This window comes from Geospiza fortis, unplaced genomic scaffold (assembly GCF_000277835.1).
Source record: "Geospiza fortis unplaced genomic scaffold, GeoFor_1.0 scaffold130, whole genome shotgun sequence".
Taxonomy (NCBI): domain Eukaryota; kingdom Metazoa; phylum Chordata; class Aves; order Passeriformes; family Thraupidae; genus Geospiza; species Geospiza fortis.
Window position 1 is genome coordinate 13,457,937 of NW_005054300.1, and position 20,350 is coordinate 13,478,286.

At 38.5% G+C, this 20,350-nt stretch overlaps 1 protein-coding gene across 1 annotated transcript; it reads left to right on the top strand.

Moving 5' to 3' along the window:
* Nucleotides 1–1,040: 1,040 nt before the first annotated feature.
* On the top strand, nt 1,041–18,155 carry SAMD8 (sterile alpha motif domain containing 8). Its single transcript, XM_005417245.3, has 6 exons — nt 1,041–1,193; nt 7,386–7,992; nt 9,755–9,850; nt 10,547–10,664; nt 11,461–11,611; nt 12,510–18,155. Exons 2-6 carry the CDS (start codon nt 7,418–7,420, stop codon nt 12,812–12,814), a joined length of 1,245 nt encoding a protein of 414 aa, XP_005417302.1. The 5' UTR covers nt 1,041–1,193; nt 7,386–7,417; the 3' UTR covers nt 12,815–18,155.
* The last annotated feature ends 2,195 nt before the right edge of the window (nt 18,156–20,350 follow it).

Here is a 20,350-nt window from a genome sequence, read left to right on the forward strand (position 1 = left end):
TCAGAGGCTGTGCGGGAGGAGAACAGCTTCGCCTGCCGGGGGGAGGACGAGCCTCCCGTGCTGTGTGTCCGCGCTAAAATCCGCTCCGCCGTAATTAGCGCGCCCGCCCGGCCCGGCACATCTCTGGCGAACGTGAGCGCCCGGCCCGGAGCACCAGCTGCGCGCTGGGGCCGTGTCGCCGGCGGGCTTCGGGCTGAAGGGGCCAGCCCTGGTGCCCGGCTGTGCCCCTCTCGGGTGAACTTTGCCGGCCTCGTTGGGAGAGGCGTGTGAAGGTGTGGGATGGGCACCGAGCGGGGCCGGGGCTGGCACCGGGGGCCGGGGCCTGCGGGCCCTGTGCGATTTGTTGTGGGGTCTGGGGGCAGAGGGGACCCATGCGGTTTGTGACTCCCGCCTCAGCCTCCGCAGCAAACAGATCGTTCCTGGAAAAGGTGCTTTGTGTCGGTCTTACAGTCAGATAACGAAACGGTTGTACCGGTCAAAATAGATAGTCATGTTACTTTTTTAAATAAAATTGGTGTCTTTTCTGAGGACAAAATGTTCAGTTTTGAATAAAAATGCTGTTGAGTGTGTAGGATTTGATTATTAAGAAGGCAGCATGGAACAGTGCTGTTACTGGTTTGCATGTGTCCTCTTCGAGTTTCAGGGTTAAATGCCTGTGGGGAGAGTGTTTGTGCAAGTTCAGGGCCTGAGCTTAAAGAAGTTGAAACTACTGGAACTGTTACCCACTCAGTCTCTTAAATCTATATTACTGATGCATTATGTGGCCTTATTCACTTAATTATGCTGATTGCTAGTAAAAAAATCCCAGCGCTTCAAAAAGGTAGGTTTTTCCAGCTCCCTAAGTTAATGGAAGAGGCAAGGAGAGGTAGTGTTAATGTTAACATTTGGAATAAGTTGAAGTGGTCTCATGGTTTTATATTTGAGGCTTCAGTTTGCAAAATTAATTTTATAAAATTTTTTTATGTGCAACGCTCATTCTGTTTTGTAGGATGACTTGATGGCAGGATTCAACTTGGCTAATGTCTGCTCTGTCTCCACAGAGCTCCCTTGTGCAGCTGGACACGGTGTCTGTGCCACCTCCACAGAGCAGCTGATCATGCTGTGCTCTGGAGTGGCAAGAGCTTGGAAGACATTTCCTGGCATTTAAGTGCCCCTCCTGTTTGGTAGGGGGTGCTTCTTGCTGAATATCAGAGGTAAGGAAATGGCTGTGTCTTTTTCTTCTGTTTGCTTTCTGTGATCTAGAAGAAAGGTGGAGCTAACCTGTAGGATTAATGTGAAGTGATTTTTATACCAGGTGGAAGGAATTTTGTAAAGTTTTGTAAGGCTTTGTTGTGCAAGTACTGCTTAGATGTGAAGGAAATGATCTGTAGATTTGTAAAGCACAAGGATTTTAAATTATCTTGTTTGCTCTTCTATGTGATGTTGTTTTTGCTGGCTGGTTGGGGGTTTATTTTAATACGATGCTATTAAAATACAGGTTGGCCTAGGAACTGTAATCTTTTGAGTTCTGTAGTATCGTTTTTCTTTGTACAGAGCTTGCTTTTGCAGCCCACTTAACTGGTTGAGGTCCACTAACCATATTACACTGTGTATGTTTGTTTGATAATCACATGCCTTTTAGAAGTATTTTATTTCTTCCCTACTTTAGTGCATCTAAAATGAGGAAGGCTATTAGATTTTCACTAGACCAGAATGATCAGATTGTAAATAGTTGTGGAGAGTAAGATGAAACACAGTTTCACTTCAGTTATTGTTCTGGTATTCATTTGGATGGAGAGTTTGTTCATGTCTTCTCCTATCTCCATTGTAAGATGAGGGTGTGGGAAGAAAAAGGGAGAAAGAAACTTGAATTGTTACTCCTAAGTTCTCTAGGGATAAAGAGCAGCCAGCATTCTGTCACAGAAGGGATACACTACTTGAAACCAGAAGAAAAATACTTGACACTTGATATTTAGCATGTAAAATGTTCAAGAACTTAGTCAAATAGTAGTGAAATACTGTGAATGACATCCTAAGATAAGTTGTGGAGTACTTGATCAGTTGTTTAAAAATCAATTGTGTGTGCCTTGAATTATGGCAGTAGTATAAAAATTTGTTTTGTTAGCTGGTTAGTAGATTAGGAGTTGAGCTGCTCTTAGTGTTCACTTGAGTATAATACAAGCTGTTTGGCTTAATGAGGTGTAAGAGTCAGGGAGCAGTTTGTATTCTGTTCATTTTGATGCAGTATATAACTGTACTTTGTGGTTCTTAAGACAAACATGTTTAACTTTCAGGACTTTCTGTAATAGCTGCTGTCATTCTTGCATGGAGGTATCTCAACAGAAAGACTCTGCTAAGAATATAGAGCTAATATTTGATCCACAAGCTGCACTTCAATAAATAATTCTCAAAAAGCTCATCTTCCTTGATGGCTTAAAACCTTAGACTAAGCTAGTGTTACTTTGAGATTTCTTATCTTACCTTCATACATAGCACTAAGACCTTTGAGTACAGTTAAGCTACTGCTGATCATCTCACTTATGATACCAAAGTCACTATTTAAAACTCAATGCAAGTTTTACAGCAATATTTATGCATTTGAAATTATTGTATTCTTGCTTCAGGAAAATACCATATGTTGTCTCATGGTGGGCATTGTGCTGTGTTTGATCAATTTTATATGTAGTATGGTAGCCATTGTATTTAAAAACTCTTAAAAAATCATGTATTGTTTTTGCATGTGTTCTTTTTATCCTTCTGCTTACAAGACACCTCCTGTATTATATGTATCTGGTGGCATTTAGAAAGTAAGGACTAAGCCACTCTATGCTATATGGCAGTGAAATCTTTGGTGCTATTTGCTTTAAATAAGCGCTGAAGAATTTAGAGTTTCCAGGAAGAGCAGGTGACAAGCTTCTCATGTAAGTCAGAGTCAGCAGAGTAGCTGAGCCTTGTGCTGCATAACAAGGCAGTGCTGTGTGTTCTTTTTCCAGCACAGCATTGCTAAGTTGGTGTGTGACAGTAGCCTTATTATTGCAGGCTGGCTCAGCACATGTTTTTGTGTAGCTTTTTTGTGCTGGGGAACCAAGGCCACCAACATGAGTGAAGTAGCAGCTTTTGCAGGGAACAGCCTCTCCCCTGAGGTGTGGGATGTGCTCGTAAGCCAGCAGAGGGGGGCCGAGTTGGTATGGCCTGTTTTCAAAGTGCAGCTTGAAACCTTCACACAGAAATGTAGGTTAAATCGCTTGAGATCTGGTAGTTGTTCAGCATTCTTCCTCAAATTCCTCTCCAGGATGGTGGGAATTGAATCTAGGGGGAAAAAATCAAGGAGCAAATCTCTCCCAGGTACCTGAGGGCACAATCATGGTGCCAGTAGAGATTTTGCATATGTGTCTAGAATAAACAAAACCAGTCAGCGCTCTGCTAACTGCTGCAGACCTAACTAGGTCGTTTAACCCTTCAGCTATGACTCTGCTCTAATCAAGTTTGCAGCCTAATGTTACTGTGATATTAATGCTACTTTTCCTTGGCTAGAGTAGTAATAAGCAGATTCAACTTCCCACATTTTCACCTCAAATACAGTCTCAGAGTCTGTAAGCTAGGAAAGTTAGGGAATTAATGGTTGACTGGCAGTGATACAGTAGATGGGAACATGATAGAATCATGGAGAATCATGTTGAGGGAGGTTAATTTTCTCTAGATAAACATCTAGGAAATTTTGCTGTCAGCTAGGGTATAGTCAGCCTCTCAGAGGCATCTTATTTCTTAAGATGCCACAACCAAATTGTAAGAATCTTTATGGCTCACAAAATAATGTTTTTCTTTTAAAAAAGTAAATACTTATACATATGCAGTTCATATGCATTTGTGCTCAGGCTGTTAATTGAAGGGCTGGTGCAAGAAAATGGGACACACAATACATACTGCTGACAGGCTTGCTAAGTGTTAAGTCACAGTACCAGGAAAATAATCAACTAACTAGCTACAGACATTGCTGATGTCAGGTGAAAAGTATATTTTACCCTCTGACGCTTACGTCTGTGCTTGCTTTGTGTTACTCATGTGCGTTATTCATCATTAAGTAATGTTACCCATTATTTGGTTTAGTGATAAAACTAGTAATATGGAAGGCAAAGTAGTTCCCAGAGCTTTTTCCTTTCAGAAGACAGGTGCAGTTTTCTAGGGGACTTGGCCTGTGCTGCGTTATTCTTACATAGCAGGCTAGTGGTGTAAAAGTTATGCAGCATTCTTCAGCTTCAAAAAGGAGAAGGAGCAGTTGCACACAGGGCTCTGTCCTGTATTCCAGGTGTTAGAATTATTAGGGAGAGGGCCTTTTACCCTTTAAACCACACAAGTGTCACCAATTGAGTAGTCTGAAAGGGAAGGCAGTTTCAGGATTTAAGAAGTTGCTTTGTCATTGAAAAGTGAGTTTAACTGTTGCTGTTGAGATTAAATCAGCTACCTGCTCTTTGTAATATTTTAAATTTGTGTTTTGTGGTAATTTCTTTGTCTTTCCCAGTTGGTTAAGTGTCCTTTTGTTGACAGTGTTTGAAAACAGAGCAGGTCCTATCAGTTGCATCTTGAGGTTAATGTAGACTTTCTCCCAGGTCCAGCCCATAGTGACCTTTGATGGGTGTGCAGATTCAGTGTTGCAAGGTTACTTTTATTGCACCCTTGATAAGGGTTGATTTTTATTCCAGCAATGCCAGATGAAGGAAGACTACTAGGCTGCTGTTAGGCTATTTGACTTGTAACAAATGAATAGAATTCTCTTAGGTTAGGGACAGTTTCCTGCCTTTGTCGTCAGAAGCTGCTTTGGTTAGAAGACAGTATCAGTAAGTTGAGTGTATTTGTGTTGTGAGTTTACATTCATTGCTTTTAGAAAACCCATGATGATTACTATGTTATAAAACTCACTGTGATTAACAACTTCTTTTTTTTTTCTGTATGTAATCTGTTTTTCTGAGTAAAGAAAGCTGGAAGTTCAGTTTGGCAACTCAAGTTTGTTTATTTTTACTGGGTGTTTTGGATTGTTATCAACAATGTTGATAATACACTCATGTTTTAGATGTTGCTCAGTGGTGCTGACCCTAAGTCAAGGAGTTTTTGGTTTCCCCTGCTCTGCCAGTGAGGCAGGGCAGAAGAAGCTGGTAGTCACACAGCCAGGACAGCTGACCTAACCTGGCCCAAGGAACATTCCATACCATGGAATGCCCTGCTTGGTATATAGATGGAGGGGGGAGATTGGCCCAGAGGAGCCAACCACTGCTGGGAAACTGGCTGGACAAAGGTCAGCAGATGCTGAGCAGTTGTAATGTGCATCACTTGTCTTTCTTGGGTATTCTTCTCCTCTCTTTTTGTTATTTTCACTGTTATTATTGCTGTGTTTTACTTTATTACCATTATTAAACTGTTCCTATCTCAACCCCTTGGGTTTACCTTTTTACAGTTCTCCCCCCCATCCCCCTGCAAAGGGAGTGGGCCAGGACATTTAATCGAATTAAATATCATAATTTAATTTATTAACCGTGTGACCAAAATAATTATTAGAGTTATTTTTGAGCTACACTTTCAGAAATAGTACTATAACATAAAAATGAGAAAATACCCTTTCATATGGAGAAGGAAGCATATAGCATATGCAGATATTCTAGTAGTTTGGTTTTGTTAAAATTTTGGGCAACTATTTAAATCAAGGTGTTAAAGCTTATATACTTATTGACTGTATATGAGATATTGAGAAGTTTTAGCAATTAATTAATACAAGTTTTTAATATACAGTCAACTCCTGAGAGAATATCTTCAGATGTATTATGCCCTTAATTATTTCAGAAGGGTAAGTGTGATTTGTGTGCTCATTTTTCTTCTAAAATATTGCTTTTGCACTGCTGGGAAATCTCATTTGGCAAATTGAATCTTCTTTGATATAGTATAAAATACTTTGTGGTTCTGTTAGATGAAAGCCAGAAGAAAAAGTTACGCCCAGTAATTATATTAAAAGCACAATAGGTACTGTACCTCTTTAAAAAAAGAAGTCAGAAGGAAAGACATTCTGTTTTTGGAAGAGCTATGCCCCTGAAAAAGTTGCAGAACTGTGCTGAATATTCATGATGGATTTGAGTACCAGTTTACTATAGACAGCAGCTAAATAATAGATTAAATACACTGTTTCTTTGCTTTCATTCTGAAAGCCTTGAATGATGTATGTGGCAGTAGTGTGTTGTAGTGCCTTGTATTTTCTGAGATTTGGTTGGCATGATTGAAGCATTTTAGTTAATTAGACTGTTTTTTCGAGTACAAAAGAGCTGTGAAATTGTAGCTGTTTCTTAGATGGTAGCTGTACATGAGCCACCAAATATAAATTATGCACAAATCCATTCTCTACTGCTGTGGGTCTTCAATATTGCATAAACACTTTAGTAGTTTTACTTCACTGGTAGCCTTTCAGAATTCTGTCGTGTTCCACATAATGTCCTGTGGTTAACTTTTTTCTTGGTTGTTATTCTGGTGACTTGTCACCACCATGTGACTAAAATGTTGCTGAGCTGTCTCTCCTTTCTTCATGCAATATTCTAGAGTTGGGAACACAATTATTGAGAAATCTGTATAAAGAGAATACATCTCTTCTGGTTTTGGTGTGTTACTATGCTATCTACTATCACATCCATTTTAAAAATGCTTTGAAGTTTAAACTAGTACTTCATTTCTAGTAATCTTATTTTTGAAAGCTGAGTATTTTAAAGGATTCACAATTCAGTAAGTATCTATCTTAATTACTGAGATCAAAGAAATAGGATGGTTGTACCATTATCATGCAACTAACATACTTCAGCTCTACTGTTGCAGATATCTAGACTTAGGTTTACTTGGAAGGAGTGGGGGAATGTCATATCATCAAAGCTTCAGTAGTATTTTAAAACAGTGGGATATATTGGACTGTATTGAAATGTATTATTTCAGCTTTAATTCAGTTTTGTGTGTTTGCTGGCTGTACTTCCTCATGTAGTTGATGAACTGCAAACAGTGGAAAATCTAATGATTAAGCTGGTATTTAAAGAGTAGTACTTGATTTTCATTGCCTAATGTAATTAACAAAGCAGGATTTATTTATTTATTTATTTGCAACAAAATTAGAACAGTATACTGGATACATCTAGGAAATACTCTGCTTCTTGGAAACCTTAGGTTTCTATTTAGGAGCAAATGAGATAATCTTAATTTAGTTTTTCTTGAATAAAAAAAAGCATCTTTGTATTACTTGCCTTAGAAATTAGGTCTGTTTTTTAACTATCTCTTATGTAAAATGTCTTGGGCTAATTGAGCATCTAGAATTGCACGAGAGACGCTGGCATTTCAGTGATGTGTGTTGAACACTCTGGTGTTGTGTCTCTCTCTTGGCTGTGCAGCAGGTGAGTGTGAGTGGCGGATCAAGGGCAGGATGGCAGGCAGTAACCAGCTCTGCATTCGACGCTGGACTACCAAGAACGTGGCCAAGTGGCTGAAGGAGGAAGGCTTCTGTGAGTACGTGGATCTTTTGTGCAACAGACACAGGCTGGATGGAATTACCCTGCTGACACTTACTGAGTATGACTTGCGATCTCCTCCTCTGGAAATCAAAATCTTGGGGGATATCAAGAGGCTGATGTTGTCCATCCGCAAACTGCAGAAGCAGCATGTTGATGTCCTGGAAGAGCTGGGTTACACCAGTGATGGTCATGCTGGCATAGTGTGCCCAGCTGGTTCACTACAGGGGGGAGATTGGTTTTGTAATGGTGAAGTACCTCGGGACTATGATGGACCAATTACTGACTTGAATGGTGATCAGTATCAATATGCAAACGGAAAAAACAAACATGCCACACGAAGACTGGACCCAGAGTACTGGAAGACAGTTTTAAGTTGTGTGTATGTCTTTATAGTGTTTGGCTTTACATCATTTGTCATGGTGATAGTACACGAGCGAGTACCTGACATGCAAACATATCCACCTCTGCCGGACATATTTCTAGATAGGTAAGACATTTTCTTTCTAAACAAAATAGTAATGTGATCGTTAAAATACAGGCTGTCTTTTATCTGTTTTCAAAGTTTCATGTGCTCTAGAAGAAAGTTTCATGTGCTCTAGAGGATGCCTCCGCAAAATAGTAATAAAAGTCTAGTAAGTCCTTCTGCTAAAAGGAATGCAGATCAGGTAGATGCAGAGATTTGGGTTTAGGGGAAAATAAATTGAGCTGTTTTTCTAGCTAGTTTATATTTAGTTTTAAATCTTAAACTGATTACAACACAGAAATTACTTTGTCCATCCTTGCATTCTGCTAAAAAGCATGATGGTCAGCTGGCATAGATATGCAGCCATATGCATTTTCTGAAATCCAGTTTCTGCCATGAAGCTTAACGTGTCTTGATATAAAAAAAACTTCGGATGAGGGAATGTTTTGATCTGTGAGTGAGCAAGAAAACTGAAAGGCAGCAGCATTGGTAGTGTATTTTTACTGTCTTCCTACTGTCAGCTTGCTGAAGATGGTCTAGGGAAACTCAAGTTGAATGAAAAGACCAGCATCTCTTTTAACAGGTTATTAAACCACTGTTGTGACTTATGCAGTACCTGCTCATTTTTTAAAAGAAAACATTTCACTTCAGGTAAAGAAGAGACACAATGGCAAAGGTCAAATTCTAGTCATTGACAACAGGTTTTATAGAGGATAAATGTTCCCTTTGAGAAAGAGCACTTGCACCATGGAGAACTTAACTGCCTAGAGAGTTTTAAAAGATGAGCTAAACTGTTATAAAGTTCAGCCTTTGTGATCTTCCTGTTCTTGCCAGTAATTTCCATTTTCATTTATGGCTTTAAAGAAGTCAGTAAGACTCTAATCTTTTGAGTAAGAGTGCAGAATCCTCCATAAATGTATATATAACTCATCAAGGAAAGACCACATCCAGCAGAGTGGAAGAGGGCAGAGAGAACAGGAGCTGTGGCATTATTGGATTTTGTTCCCAGGGTGCTCCCTGGGTATTCAGTGTGAAGGAGGATGGGGGAGGCCAGAAAGCAGCAGCTCACAGAATAATGACTGAGGATTACTGCAAAGCTCATGTTTGAGTGGTGCTTTGCTCCCCCTTTTTATCAGGGGGAGCACAAAAGTACAAGGAGCAGCCTTTTGAAATCTGTTGATCTGTATTTTGGTGACTGAAGAGTAGAAATTGTTACTGGTGCTTTATGAGTGCAAGAAGGTCTTAGGTCTTTTGACAGGGAAGGCTGAAATGTTTTCGTGTAGTGATTATTACTGAAGTTTTGAAAACAATTCTTATTTCCCCTGATACTTTTCTGTGCAGTTCTGCTTCATTACAAGTGTTTAATGTCTTTGGCCTTGTAGCATTTAATTCATTGCATTGACATGGCATTCTTGCAAGCATAAGCAGCATAATTGACATGATGCAAGTTTTTGTCAGAATGAAAAAGGTTGTTGTGAAACAATAGTGGAGGAACACATCCTGCTAGTACGTCACATGTGAATTAAGAGAGCATACTAGAGAGTTTCCGTTAGTGAAATCTGTGGAAACTGAAAGCACATTATTAGGAAGGAGATAACATAACTGAATATATTTCAAATTCTATTTCATTCAGTCTAACAAAAGTATTTTTGACTAGAGTTTATACTATTGTCAGATGAATGCAAATAAGTTTTGAGATCAGAACCTCACATGCCCTTATTTTCAATACCAAGACTAGGAAAAAATTAAGCTTTGTATTAACTTTCTGCTTTGTCTTTTTTTTTAGCGTCCCTAGGATACCATGGGCTTTTGCTATGACTGAAGTATGTGGTGTAATTCTTTGCTACATTTGGCTCTTGGTTCTTCTGCTTCACAAACACAGGTAGATTTTATAAAATCCAAATTAACTGCTCCTTTGATGCAGAGAAAAGGCCATAACAAGAATTTATTATGATTTTTTAAGAAGTTCCATTCCGTAAGAATCTTGTCAACTCCCAGTATGTCTCTGTTAAAATGGATTAGGAAGGATTTCATCAAGATTGATGGCTTGTGAATCTTTCAAAGGATTAATCTGAATTTACTTTTCTACCATATTTATAAGTAATTTCCTTAAGAACATAGGTATTTCAGAGAGTTGTCAGCATATGTATATACACTCATGCTATAACAACTTTGTATATAAGAAAGTGCCACAAGAATGAATTACCACAGGATGTCTGAGCCAGCCTGGCAATTTGCTTTCACAGAGGGATAGAAAATGCTTTTGTGTGCATGCATATTTTAAGTTAGATTTTCACTGGTTCATTGATTTTATCAGTTTGCCAACAGAAGGTATGAGTGCCAAAGCTAGCACAAGAGTAGCTGCAGAGGTGGAGCGGTACCTTTTGGTGACAGTAAGCTTGCTACAATGTCTCACCCTGTCGTGTGGAACCTTCTTTTTACAGTACTACTTAACTGGAAAAAAAAATGTTGTGAAACTTGCAGTAATGATGACAGGACTTAATGGGATTAAGTTGGGGTGAGGTGAAATGTTTTTATTATAACTTCCCTGATCTCAATTCCTGTGTACTTTTCCCAGATCTATTCTGCTGCGCAGGCTGTGCAGCCTCATGGGGACAGTGTTTCTATTACGCTGCATTACAATGTTTGTTACCTCTCTCTCGGTGCCAGGACAGCACTTGCAGTGTACTGGAAAGGTAAAAACTTCAAGTGCTTTAAATTATTTTTCCTGGTTCTTTCTGTAAAAAATACTTAAGACATGATTAAGCTTGTTGCAACCATAGCGTTAGACGTGTGTTTTTTAAGAACATCATGTTTCTCTCCTGTTTCCTTGTCCTTGCATTAATTGCCATAGGCAGGCAAACATCCCTAGGGGTCCTAGAAGCACTTGCCACTCTGGAGAGTATATGGTTATTTGGGGAAGGATGTTCAGAATGTTTCACACTGTAAAACAGAGAAAGTCAAAGAGGTGTGTACACTTAAGCTACTAAATTCATGAAGAAAGACTGAAAGGGAAGTAATTGTTTCTTTGTCTTGTTTGTTGCATGGTTTTGGAAAAAAACCCAACAAACTATTACTATTTCACCCCTTCTCATAAGGGATATTCTTAGAACGTGGGATTTTATGGTTTCATCTTCACTTTTAGTTAGGAGAGGTTTGTGCTGAACAAATGGAAATGGTAATGATACATTTGGGAGAGTGAACACATTCAAAAAAAGATGTCAGGCTCTGTGGGTAAATCACTTGGAACAAAATACTTGCTCTAAATTCCAGTATTCATAAGAGGTATGATGAATACAATTAGTAATTGCAGTTACTAATGTGACTCATTGCCACAGTGAAATGCAAAGATGTGTAACCTGCATTTTAATAAAAGACACAACATGATAAGTGGTATTAAACAAACATAGTGCAGTACAGCTCACTTTATGGATATACTGTTTGGGTAGTTGGACTTGGAACTTAGTGAAGGTTAATATCATTGTTTTTCAGTTGTATGGCAATGTTTGGGCCAAACTCCAGCGGGCATTTGCAATATGGAGTGGCTTTGGAATGACTCTGACTGGAGTGCATACATGTGGAGATTATATGTTCAGTGGTCACACTGTTGTCCTGACCATGCTCAACTTCTTTGTCACAGAATGTGAGTACAGAGTGTCAATACTCAAATGTCCTTAAAAGTATGTACAGAGGTGTGAAAGTGTAAACATTTGAATGTCCTTAAGAATATCTGCTCCTTGACCTTCTCAAAAAGTTCAAAGTGTAACATTTAAGCAAACAAGTACAAATTCAGATTGCTGTGCTCTTTCTCAAGTTTGTGACAGCCAAGTCACAGCAAGGAAAGGAACATCACCTCCTTGCGTGAGGGGATGAATAAGGCACTTTTCAATGGACATGTGAGCCAAGAAATCAGAAAGGCTTCGTGCCTTGTTGCCGGGAGGATACTTGGGAAGATACTTAGGGTTGTCTGTTACTCTTCCCTTTCCTAGGTACCTGCCACTGACTCCTGTTAGCCAAAACCTGGCGAGGTTTCTGTACATTTAGTATAATCCATAAAGCCAAGCACCAAACCCCATGGCAAGTGAGAATATATGAAACAGCAGTACCCTTCTGTAAACACCATCAGGGATTTGATACATATTACAGCAAGCAAAGATAATTAGTTTGAGTTCAGCTATGATGTAATGACTGCAATCACAGTAATGTAGCTTTCATTACATCTTCCTCCTTGTAACATAGGAAAGACATGATTTTCATTAAAAGAACTTGGTTGAACAAAGAATTCTGATTTGCAGGGTGCTAAACCATTTAAGGATGCTCTTGTTAATCCAGAAATGCAATTGTAAATGAAGACATGAACTGACAGACATATATAACTGGTGTGGTTGCTTTTGTTGGATTTATTGGACCTGTATACAACATTTTTGAATGAAGAGAGTAACGTCATCTTATTTTTGGATGAAAAATCTGTATAAAACCTTGGAATGTCTAGGGCTGCATTTTGAGACAGTCAAGGTAAATCACTTTCTGTTTCCTCCTAGATACGCCAAGGAGCTGGAACTTCTTGCACACCTTGTCCTGGGTCCTGAATCTCTTTGGAATCTTCTTCATTTTGGCTGCACATGAACATTATTCTATAGATGTCTTCATTGCCTTTTACATCACGACAAGGCTCTTTTTGTATTACCATACATTGGCTAATACTAGAGCATATCATCAGAGTAGGAGGGCAAGGATATGGTTTCCCATGTTTTCTTTTTTTGAATGCAATGTTAATGGTACTGTTCCCAATGAGTATTGCTGGCCCTTTTCAAAACCTACTATACTAAAAAGATTAATTGGTTGAAGACTGTGTGGGTCAGTTCAGATTTTTATGAAGCATTATGACTAAGGTCCTACAAGGCTAGCTACAAGGGGGAAGTCAAGTAACATTTTTCACTCCATGATCTCCTCCTTGCCTTCTTTCTTGGATTCCTAGCCATAAAATGAGGTTTCCATACTTTACAGGGATGTGTTTTGTTTTCTCCATGTGAAAACAGAAAACAGTGCAGGGATGGGTAAAGGCTATCAGTGAAGTATGAATATAAACCAGAATACTGTTACCCTTGGCAAGGTTCTGTGTGAATGTTTATGGAACATAAACCTGAAATATGTATTGAATATAACACACCCTTTACAGGTCCAGATAATCTTTGTTACCTGAGTGCCAGCCTTTACATATACAGACAAAAAATTTAAAACTTTATAAAGCCTTTCTTTGAAAGCACTCATAAATGTAATTTTTAAAACAAACTGTGTATATTTAAAGATTGAGGAGGTCTGTGTCATAATGAAGAAAACAGTATAGTTCCATGCTGAGAGGGTCTCTTAATTGTTAAATTACAAGTCTTGACAGTATAAATGGTCTGCATACAGGTTGCCAAAAATGAAAGTCTGCCTTGTGGCTGTGCAGTGGTGATATTTTTTTTAAATGAAAACTTATTTAGTCTAGTCTATCAGTTGTCTGTATGGTTGTTCTAGCACTTGAAAGTTTTCCCTTTTGTGTTTAAATGAGTTACAGTAAGTGGAACATCCACTGAAAGTAAACTTAGCTTTAGTGAGTTAAAAGCCACAAAGTAACTTTTGTGTGGTTTTAATTGCTTTATACCCAAACTCATGCATGCTTTTCAGGAGCAGTTCTTTAATCTTGGGAAAACAGAACAGTTGTCTTTGTGTATCTTACTGTCCTGTAAATGGATGGGGAAATGCATGTAGTAACACTTTCAGGAATAGTAATAATAGTGAGTATTGGAAATAGTGCTAATGTTGATGTATGTTTTAGCACTCTGGTGTCAACAATATGGTGACTATCTCTGGATATATATATGCACAGTATATTTGGTTATGTATATAAACACACAGTTTATGTTTTTCTGACAACTACAAAAAGAAGCTAGTTCTTAAGTTGCTCATTTACTACCCTGAAAGATACCATAAACAGTTGAGTTTTGCTTGTTGAAAAAAACCAAACCACAACCCACAATAAAACATCCCCCAAAACCTCAAACCAACGCTCAGTCCATAATGCATGAGCAGGGTCACACAAGGGTTGCTGGTCTCTTAGGCAGCGGATTGTAAGGGGACAATACTAATGTTGTCTGTAGAGCCTTGAAATTACATTTGTGCTAAATGAAAACTGATAGGTACAAGGTACAAAATCATAAAAATGGCATAGACCTTTTAATTTGATTATTGCAAGTTCAGATGTGCAAATGTAGTGTAAGTCAGCTTTAGAAAGTTACACAAATAATTCCCAGTTTGGTACAAGCTGACTTAATGGGCACTTTGTACTTGTGTGTGCACAGAAATGAATCCATTTGGAATTTGCGAGGTTTTGTGTTTGGGGGCTTACAACCTACTGTGGGCTACTCCTTGCTGTATTGTGTTCCTTTTATATACCTTGATTGTACTAACTTGACTACCTTACACTCTTCATGGTATATTATTTTTGTAACTTAATTTAGCTCCTATTCCACAGAAAAATTATGCATCTTGGAGTATCTCTGCCAACTGTAATGAGCACATGTACACTGTACTATTACAGAGATTTTTATATTTATAACATTCCAATTTTTTAGCAAAATTGCAGATTTAATAATATATTGTTCATCTACCATAGCCTGATGGCTTTTGCCATCCAAATTTGGGGAGTATGCTTACACTTAAAGAAAAGGAGAAAATATTCTGAAAGACTTAAAGACTTGCCATTTGCTGCTCTTAACTTTCTGATTTCAGAAAGGCAATTTGAACATTCCTCTTGAGACTTTATAATGAAAGAGCTCTATTTGTTAACTTATATTTGCCTTTGCAATGCACATGAATGCTGTTTTTCTAAACTCTAGGAAACATCTGTTCTCAGGATGTGCAGGATTGTAATCTGAGTTATATGGAGAGGTATGCAATTAAACTTGCAAAGCTTTTGATTCTGAAAATAACCATTTGAGTAGTAACTGGCATAACTGCATCTAAACTGAAATACTATTCTGCAACTTACACATACAGGGGAATTTTCAAGTACAGCCCAGTGTAACAATGTTTACAGAAAGTAAAGCTATCATTTCAATTGTTTTTTGTAGTGAAGTTCATATACATTGAAACATAAGGATTCTTTGTTCTAATTTAATTCTCAAATTCCTTTCAGTAAATTCTGTTTTAAATCAGCCTTGTCTATCATTGTTTTTTAAAAGAAGCTTGTTCTTTTGTGCTGTTTCCCTTGATGCTAGATACCTAAGTCCAGGATAAGTAACATAAAATGGTTGGTTTTGTTAGCATGGAGTGGATTGAAGCATTGTCAGGGTCATTGTCCTCCGCTGTTTTGGAAGTTCATTGTGTCCGTCTGTAAACATGCAAGAGGAAAGCTTGAAGGTGATAGAAGACAGAAAAATGTGATCTTGCTTGCAAGAGAGCACAGGTCACCTGTAAAGTTGGGAATGTAAGCTTTATTGTTAATTAGATGAAAACAAGTTGCAGGTAACTGATAGGTTTAACATTTTGTACCTCCTTTTGAGTCAGTGTTTTAAAAGTGTTTTGCTGCTTCTGTTGCTGACAAGCACTTTTAAGTAAAGGCAGCAGAGCACCTTGGGCTGTGGATTTAATGCTTAGTATGTTCAGGGATGTCTTCCTTTATGTTCACATGGCACCACTGCTCTCCTTTAACATGTTGCACCTCCTTTGTGCTAAGTTGTCTTCTGTGGTCTGTGTAAGTGCCCACATAAATCTGAACCCAGAATAATGAATTAATTACTGTGTAATGCCAGCAAGTGCAAGTGTCTCAGCAACATTAGTACTACAAAGTGCACAAACGAATCAAGTAGCAAAGTCTGAAATTAGTAACCATATATACAAAAGAAGGGGAGGGTCACTTTTTTTTGCTAGCTTAGCAAATTTAGTAATATTTGAGACTTGGCAATAGGGTTGACCTCTTCTTAATAAGTTTGGGGATATTTATGCACATACCTGCAAGTGATAGACACACAGGCTCTGCCCCCATCCTTTTTCTTTGATTTTTTGTACCTTATGACACAGTTTCTTATAATAGCTTTCCTAAACCTTTTGCCTTTAGTTTTTCATTTCTGAAAGATCCCTAAAGTGGGTTATGACATTACACCTGCACAGAATTAGACCTTCATAGATGTGGTTTTTAACAAATTCTGATTACACTGACAAAAACTTATGAAAGGATCTTTAAGCAAGGTTCTCCAGCTGATCTTGAACAATGCTATAGAAAGGTTGCATATGTGCAATTTATCTGCATGTCCCGTGGCAAACATGGTAACACACAAAGTGTCAGTACAGAAATGTAGATAGGCCTGAAGTATTTAAATGTTCAAGACTAGCAAGAATTGGATCCCATAAGTGCACTGCTTGACTTGTATGCTTCACTTCAAGCAAATTACTAAATACTCTTGACTTCAGTGAGTGCTACCGTTTTAATTTAAACATTTTTTTGGATAAGGCCCAGTGAATACTGTGTGGTATCCTTGTACAGTAATGGGAATAGGTAATGTCACTGTCTTTTTTATTTTCTCTGGTGTCTCCCCTCCTATCTACTGTAGAAGAAAGCATTCCAGTAGCATTTCAAAGAAATTTCTACTTAACTGGGTTCTGAAAGAAGAAATCTGTCAAAAACCAGGAGACTGAATAAAACCATGATAATCACCTGCTTTAAGAAGCAAGGGTCAGTTAAGTTATTTGGGGGAAAAAAGTTATTTTTGATTCAAGCATGTTAAATAACATTATTTAGAATTATTGAAACCCTCTAAGGAGCATAAAAGCACAGGTTCCTATAATTTTCTTTTCTGTACAGCTGTATCGTGTGTAGTGCCAAAAAGAGAGTAAAGAGGAAAGAGTTGGGCTCAGACACCAGTAAAAGTCTTTTGCATCAATTAATACCTCCTTGCTTTTTAACCATTGCCTGCATGCTTAGTGCTAGACTTGTCCATTACTGTTTAGCAAGTTTTCTGATATATGAAAGCCCTTTGGGTTTTTAAACATCAGTCATGGGAAAAAAAAAAAAACAAAAAAACAACAACAACAAAAAAAAAAAACCAAAAAAACACCAAAAAAACACACCCAAAACCACAAAAAACAAACAAAAAAAACAAACAAAAAAACCAAAAAACCCAAACAGTAGATTTGTAGATTTTATGGACCTAGAGTGTAACAAAAAGAATTAAACCACTGTGATAGTTTTTCATCATGTCCATGTAGTTCCTACTGAAGAGTTAGGGAGGATTTGCAGTAATCAGACAGTACTGATGTTTTTTTTTTATAACCTTTTTAGAAATCTGACCTGTATCTGCAGGTACCACCATAGTCTTTCCAAGATAGAAGTATATTTGACAGAAGTCCTAGCAGTGAGACAGCTTACCCTCTGAATTATTTTGTGCATTAGACTTCAACAATAAGGGTTAATTGATAGACCACTGGTCTATAAAATTACAAAATACAAAATATTTCTGATCTATCTTTGACCATGTCACTATTCTAATTGAAACAGTATTCCTGGGGGAAAAAAAAGTTCTTTGGAGTGAACCTACTGATGTCTTGTTGATTATATGAAGAAAACCACAAAAAACCCCTTACAACTCCTCAAACACTACAGTATTGTGAACACTGAACCTTCCATATAGCAGTATCCTGCAGACTTACCACTTGTGTCCTAACAAATTTGCAGTGAGTATTATGTACATAATTCAGTGACATGCACATTTTAAAAGCCAGTTTGTAATAAGTGTGTAAGAACTAAAGGTGATAAATGTGGAGCACAATAGCCTGATCTATTGGGCCTGACTGTGTAGTTAGAAAGACTAACTGTAACTTAGTTTTGCTCTTTCAATTCACTTTCGTCAAAAAAGGAGAAATTTTGTCAAATTTGAGAAACCACAAACTGCATTGTACATGGTACTTAACGTAATAAGGATGTAGAAACCTGGCTTTTCATATGGATCTGTTACTTCAGTTTTGTCCTGACTGAGAAAATAGTGTTATCTAATGGCTAGAAGGTATGCCAGTGAAGTGTACAATACTGTAAATAAGTAAATATTGTTTTGATTCTAAACTCAGATTGAATTAATATATTGTTTTATATCTTTGTTGTGTTAAACATATTTAAAAATACTAAAATAAAATATTTGGAAGATGACAAATGCTTGATGTATTTTCTATGCAAAATGATGGCTTATTGTTAGCACTGTGACTGTTAAAGTATTCCTGAGCACAGGTGTGATGGTGTTATGAGGTTTTGCTTCAGTATGGAAGTAAGTAATGCTGATACAATATAATTGGCACATGTGGGAATTTGTTATAAGTATGTGCATATAGTTCAGATCATTTCTGGAGAAGTAACTGTTCTGGGTGATGCAGGTTTACAGCTGTGGTCTTAAGTTTTTAGCTACCTGTAAAGGGTTTGCTTTTTCTTTTGGCACTGATCTGTGACAGATTCTGGTAAAATTGCAGGCTTTCCCTGGAACGGGGAAACAGCTGCCAAATACTAAATTCCTGTTGCTGTCAAAATTGTACTGAAGTCTGATACTAGGACAGGATAGGTACTCACTGGATTGTTCATAGAAATCATTTGATGTGGGCAAAATATTGACAGCCAATTTGGTAACAGTTCTGTTTATTCTAATAGTGTCATTAATTTATCAAAAGGCTCTTTTCAAGTTCTAATGCCACAGAATGCAAGATCAATTTGAAAGAGGCAATGCTTTTCAAACAAAGATTCGTCATTCAATTTAAATATTTTTAAAAATTCACTTTTTTACCCCCTCACTCTGCTACATGAAGTCATCAAAACTGAGTCTTTGTCTCTTGATCAGTGATAGATTCTCAAGTACTCTGATTGGAGGTTAACAGGTCTAAAAAGAAAGGGGCAGAAGGAAGGAAGAAGAGAAAACAGCAGGCAGCAAGTTTGCTTTTCTTACAGTAACACTGAAGAAGGGTCTTTAGGCAATGTAGGGAATAGCAATTCATAAATATTGTGAAGGAGAGTGGAGAATGAAGCTCGTGTGGAGTACAAAAAATATTCAAGAGGTGACTGTCCACTAAGGGATCTCCGATGTGTGAATGGAAGCTCCAGAAAGGGGCTGATAACGTTACTCTGCAATTTTGCTGTATTTACAACTTCATTAAAGTCTCATCACAAAGGCCCCTTCCAGAGTTTTTGGATTCAAATTATTTCATGGTGTTAGGGGTTTATGGGGTATTTTTGGCAAAGTTAAGCAGATAAGACTTCTGTATCCTAATGGCACTTCAAAAAAGGTTCCTTAGTGGGTTTTTTTAGTACTGCAGGGAAGTTTGTAATACTGAATCTGTACAGAACAATAACCGGATGTGACTGTTGTTTACATAGGCATGAAACCTGTGACACATCATAAGAACTTCTGTGCATAATTCTGCCATCAATACAAGGAGTGATGGGCCCATCCTCCCCTGCTCCAAGCTAGGACCCAAGCTGCATTTCATGTTATGGCAGAAGGTAAAGGGAGCGCGTCCTGCTGTGCTGGAGGAGCAGGATTGTGGAGCACTGGGCTCCAAAGGGCCTTTCAAAGGCACAGCTGAATTTTGTTTGCTCCAAGTGGCAGTTTGACCTACAAATGAGCCTAAGTCATGGAGAGAGAAGGCAGCAATAAAAACATAAAGCACAAGCCTCATCTTCTGTAAAACCACCAGTGTTCTTTTGCTTCAGGCTCCAGCCAAGCTGTAGTAAGTGCTCAAATTAGGCCTGGGTTCTTGCAGTCCTTATTTTGCTTCCCAGTGAGTCCCAGTGTATCTTAGCAAGCTCTGCCTTTTGTGAGACACTGACGAGGCTGTGGAGGATGGTGCCTTAGCTCAGTTTCCTGCTGAGTGATCTGAAGGTGTGCTCTTCTGCTCCCACACCAGCAAACAGCACTGCAGGGCGCTGTGGGGCACTGCTCAGTACCAGCACTCCTCAAAAGACAGCAAAGTTTGTTAGCAAGTGCTTTAATGAGTGTGCCAAAAAGTGATTCAATCTGTAAGTAACAGGGTTGCAACACTTGGCCAAAGGCTCTACCTCTTGTTTCTGTCCTGCCAATTAAAAATAGCCCCCTGGCTAATGCCAGGGAATGTAACAGCCCTGCATGGCACAGGTGCAAGCTGTCAGTCAGGAGGCTGGAAATACCTAGAAAAGCACCTGCTCTCCTGCAAGCTCTATGAGATGATCATGAGGAGAGAGCAGAGAAAAAGGAGAGAGGTTTGCAGCAGGCTCTGCTGAAGGTGGCCCTTGCTGAGGGCCTCTGGCTGCTCTGGAGATGACTCCTACCCAAAGGTGCTCTTTTGTTTGGTTCTGGTTTTCTTTTAATCAGGCTGCTTCCCCAAGCTG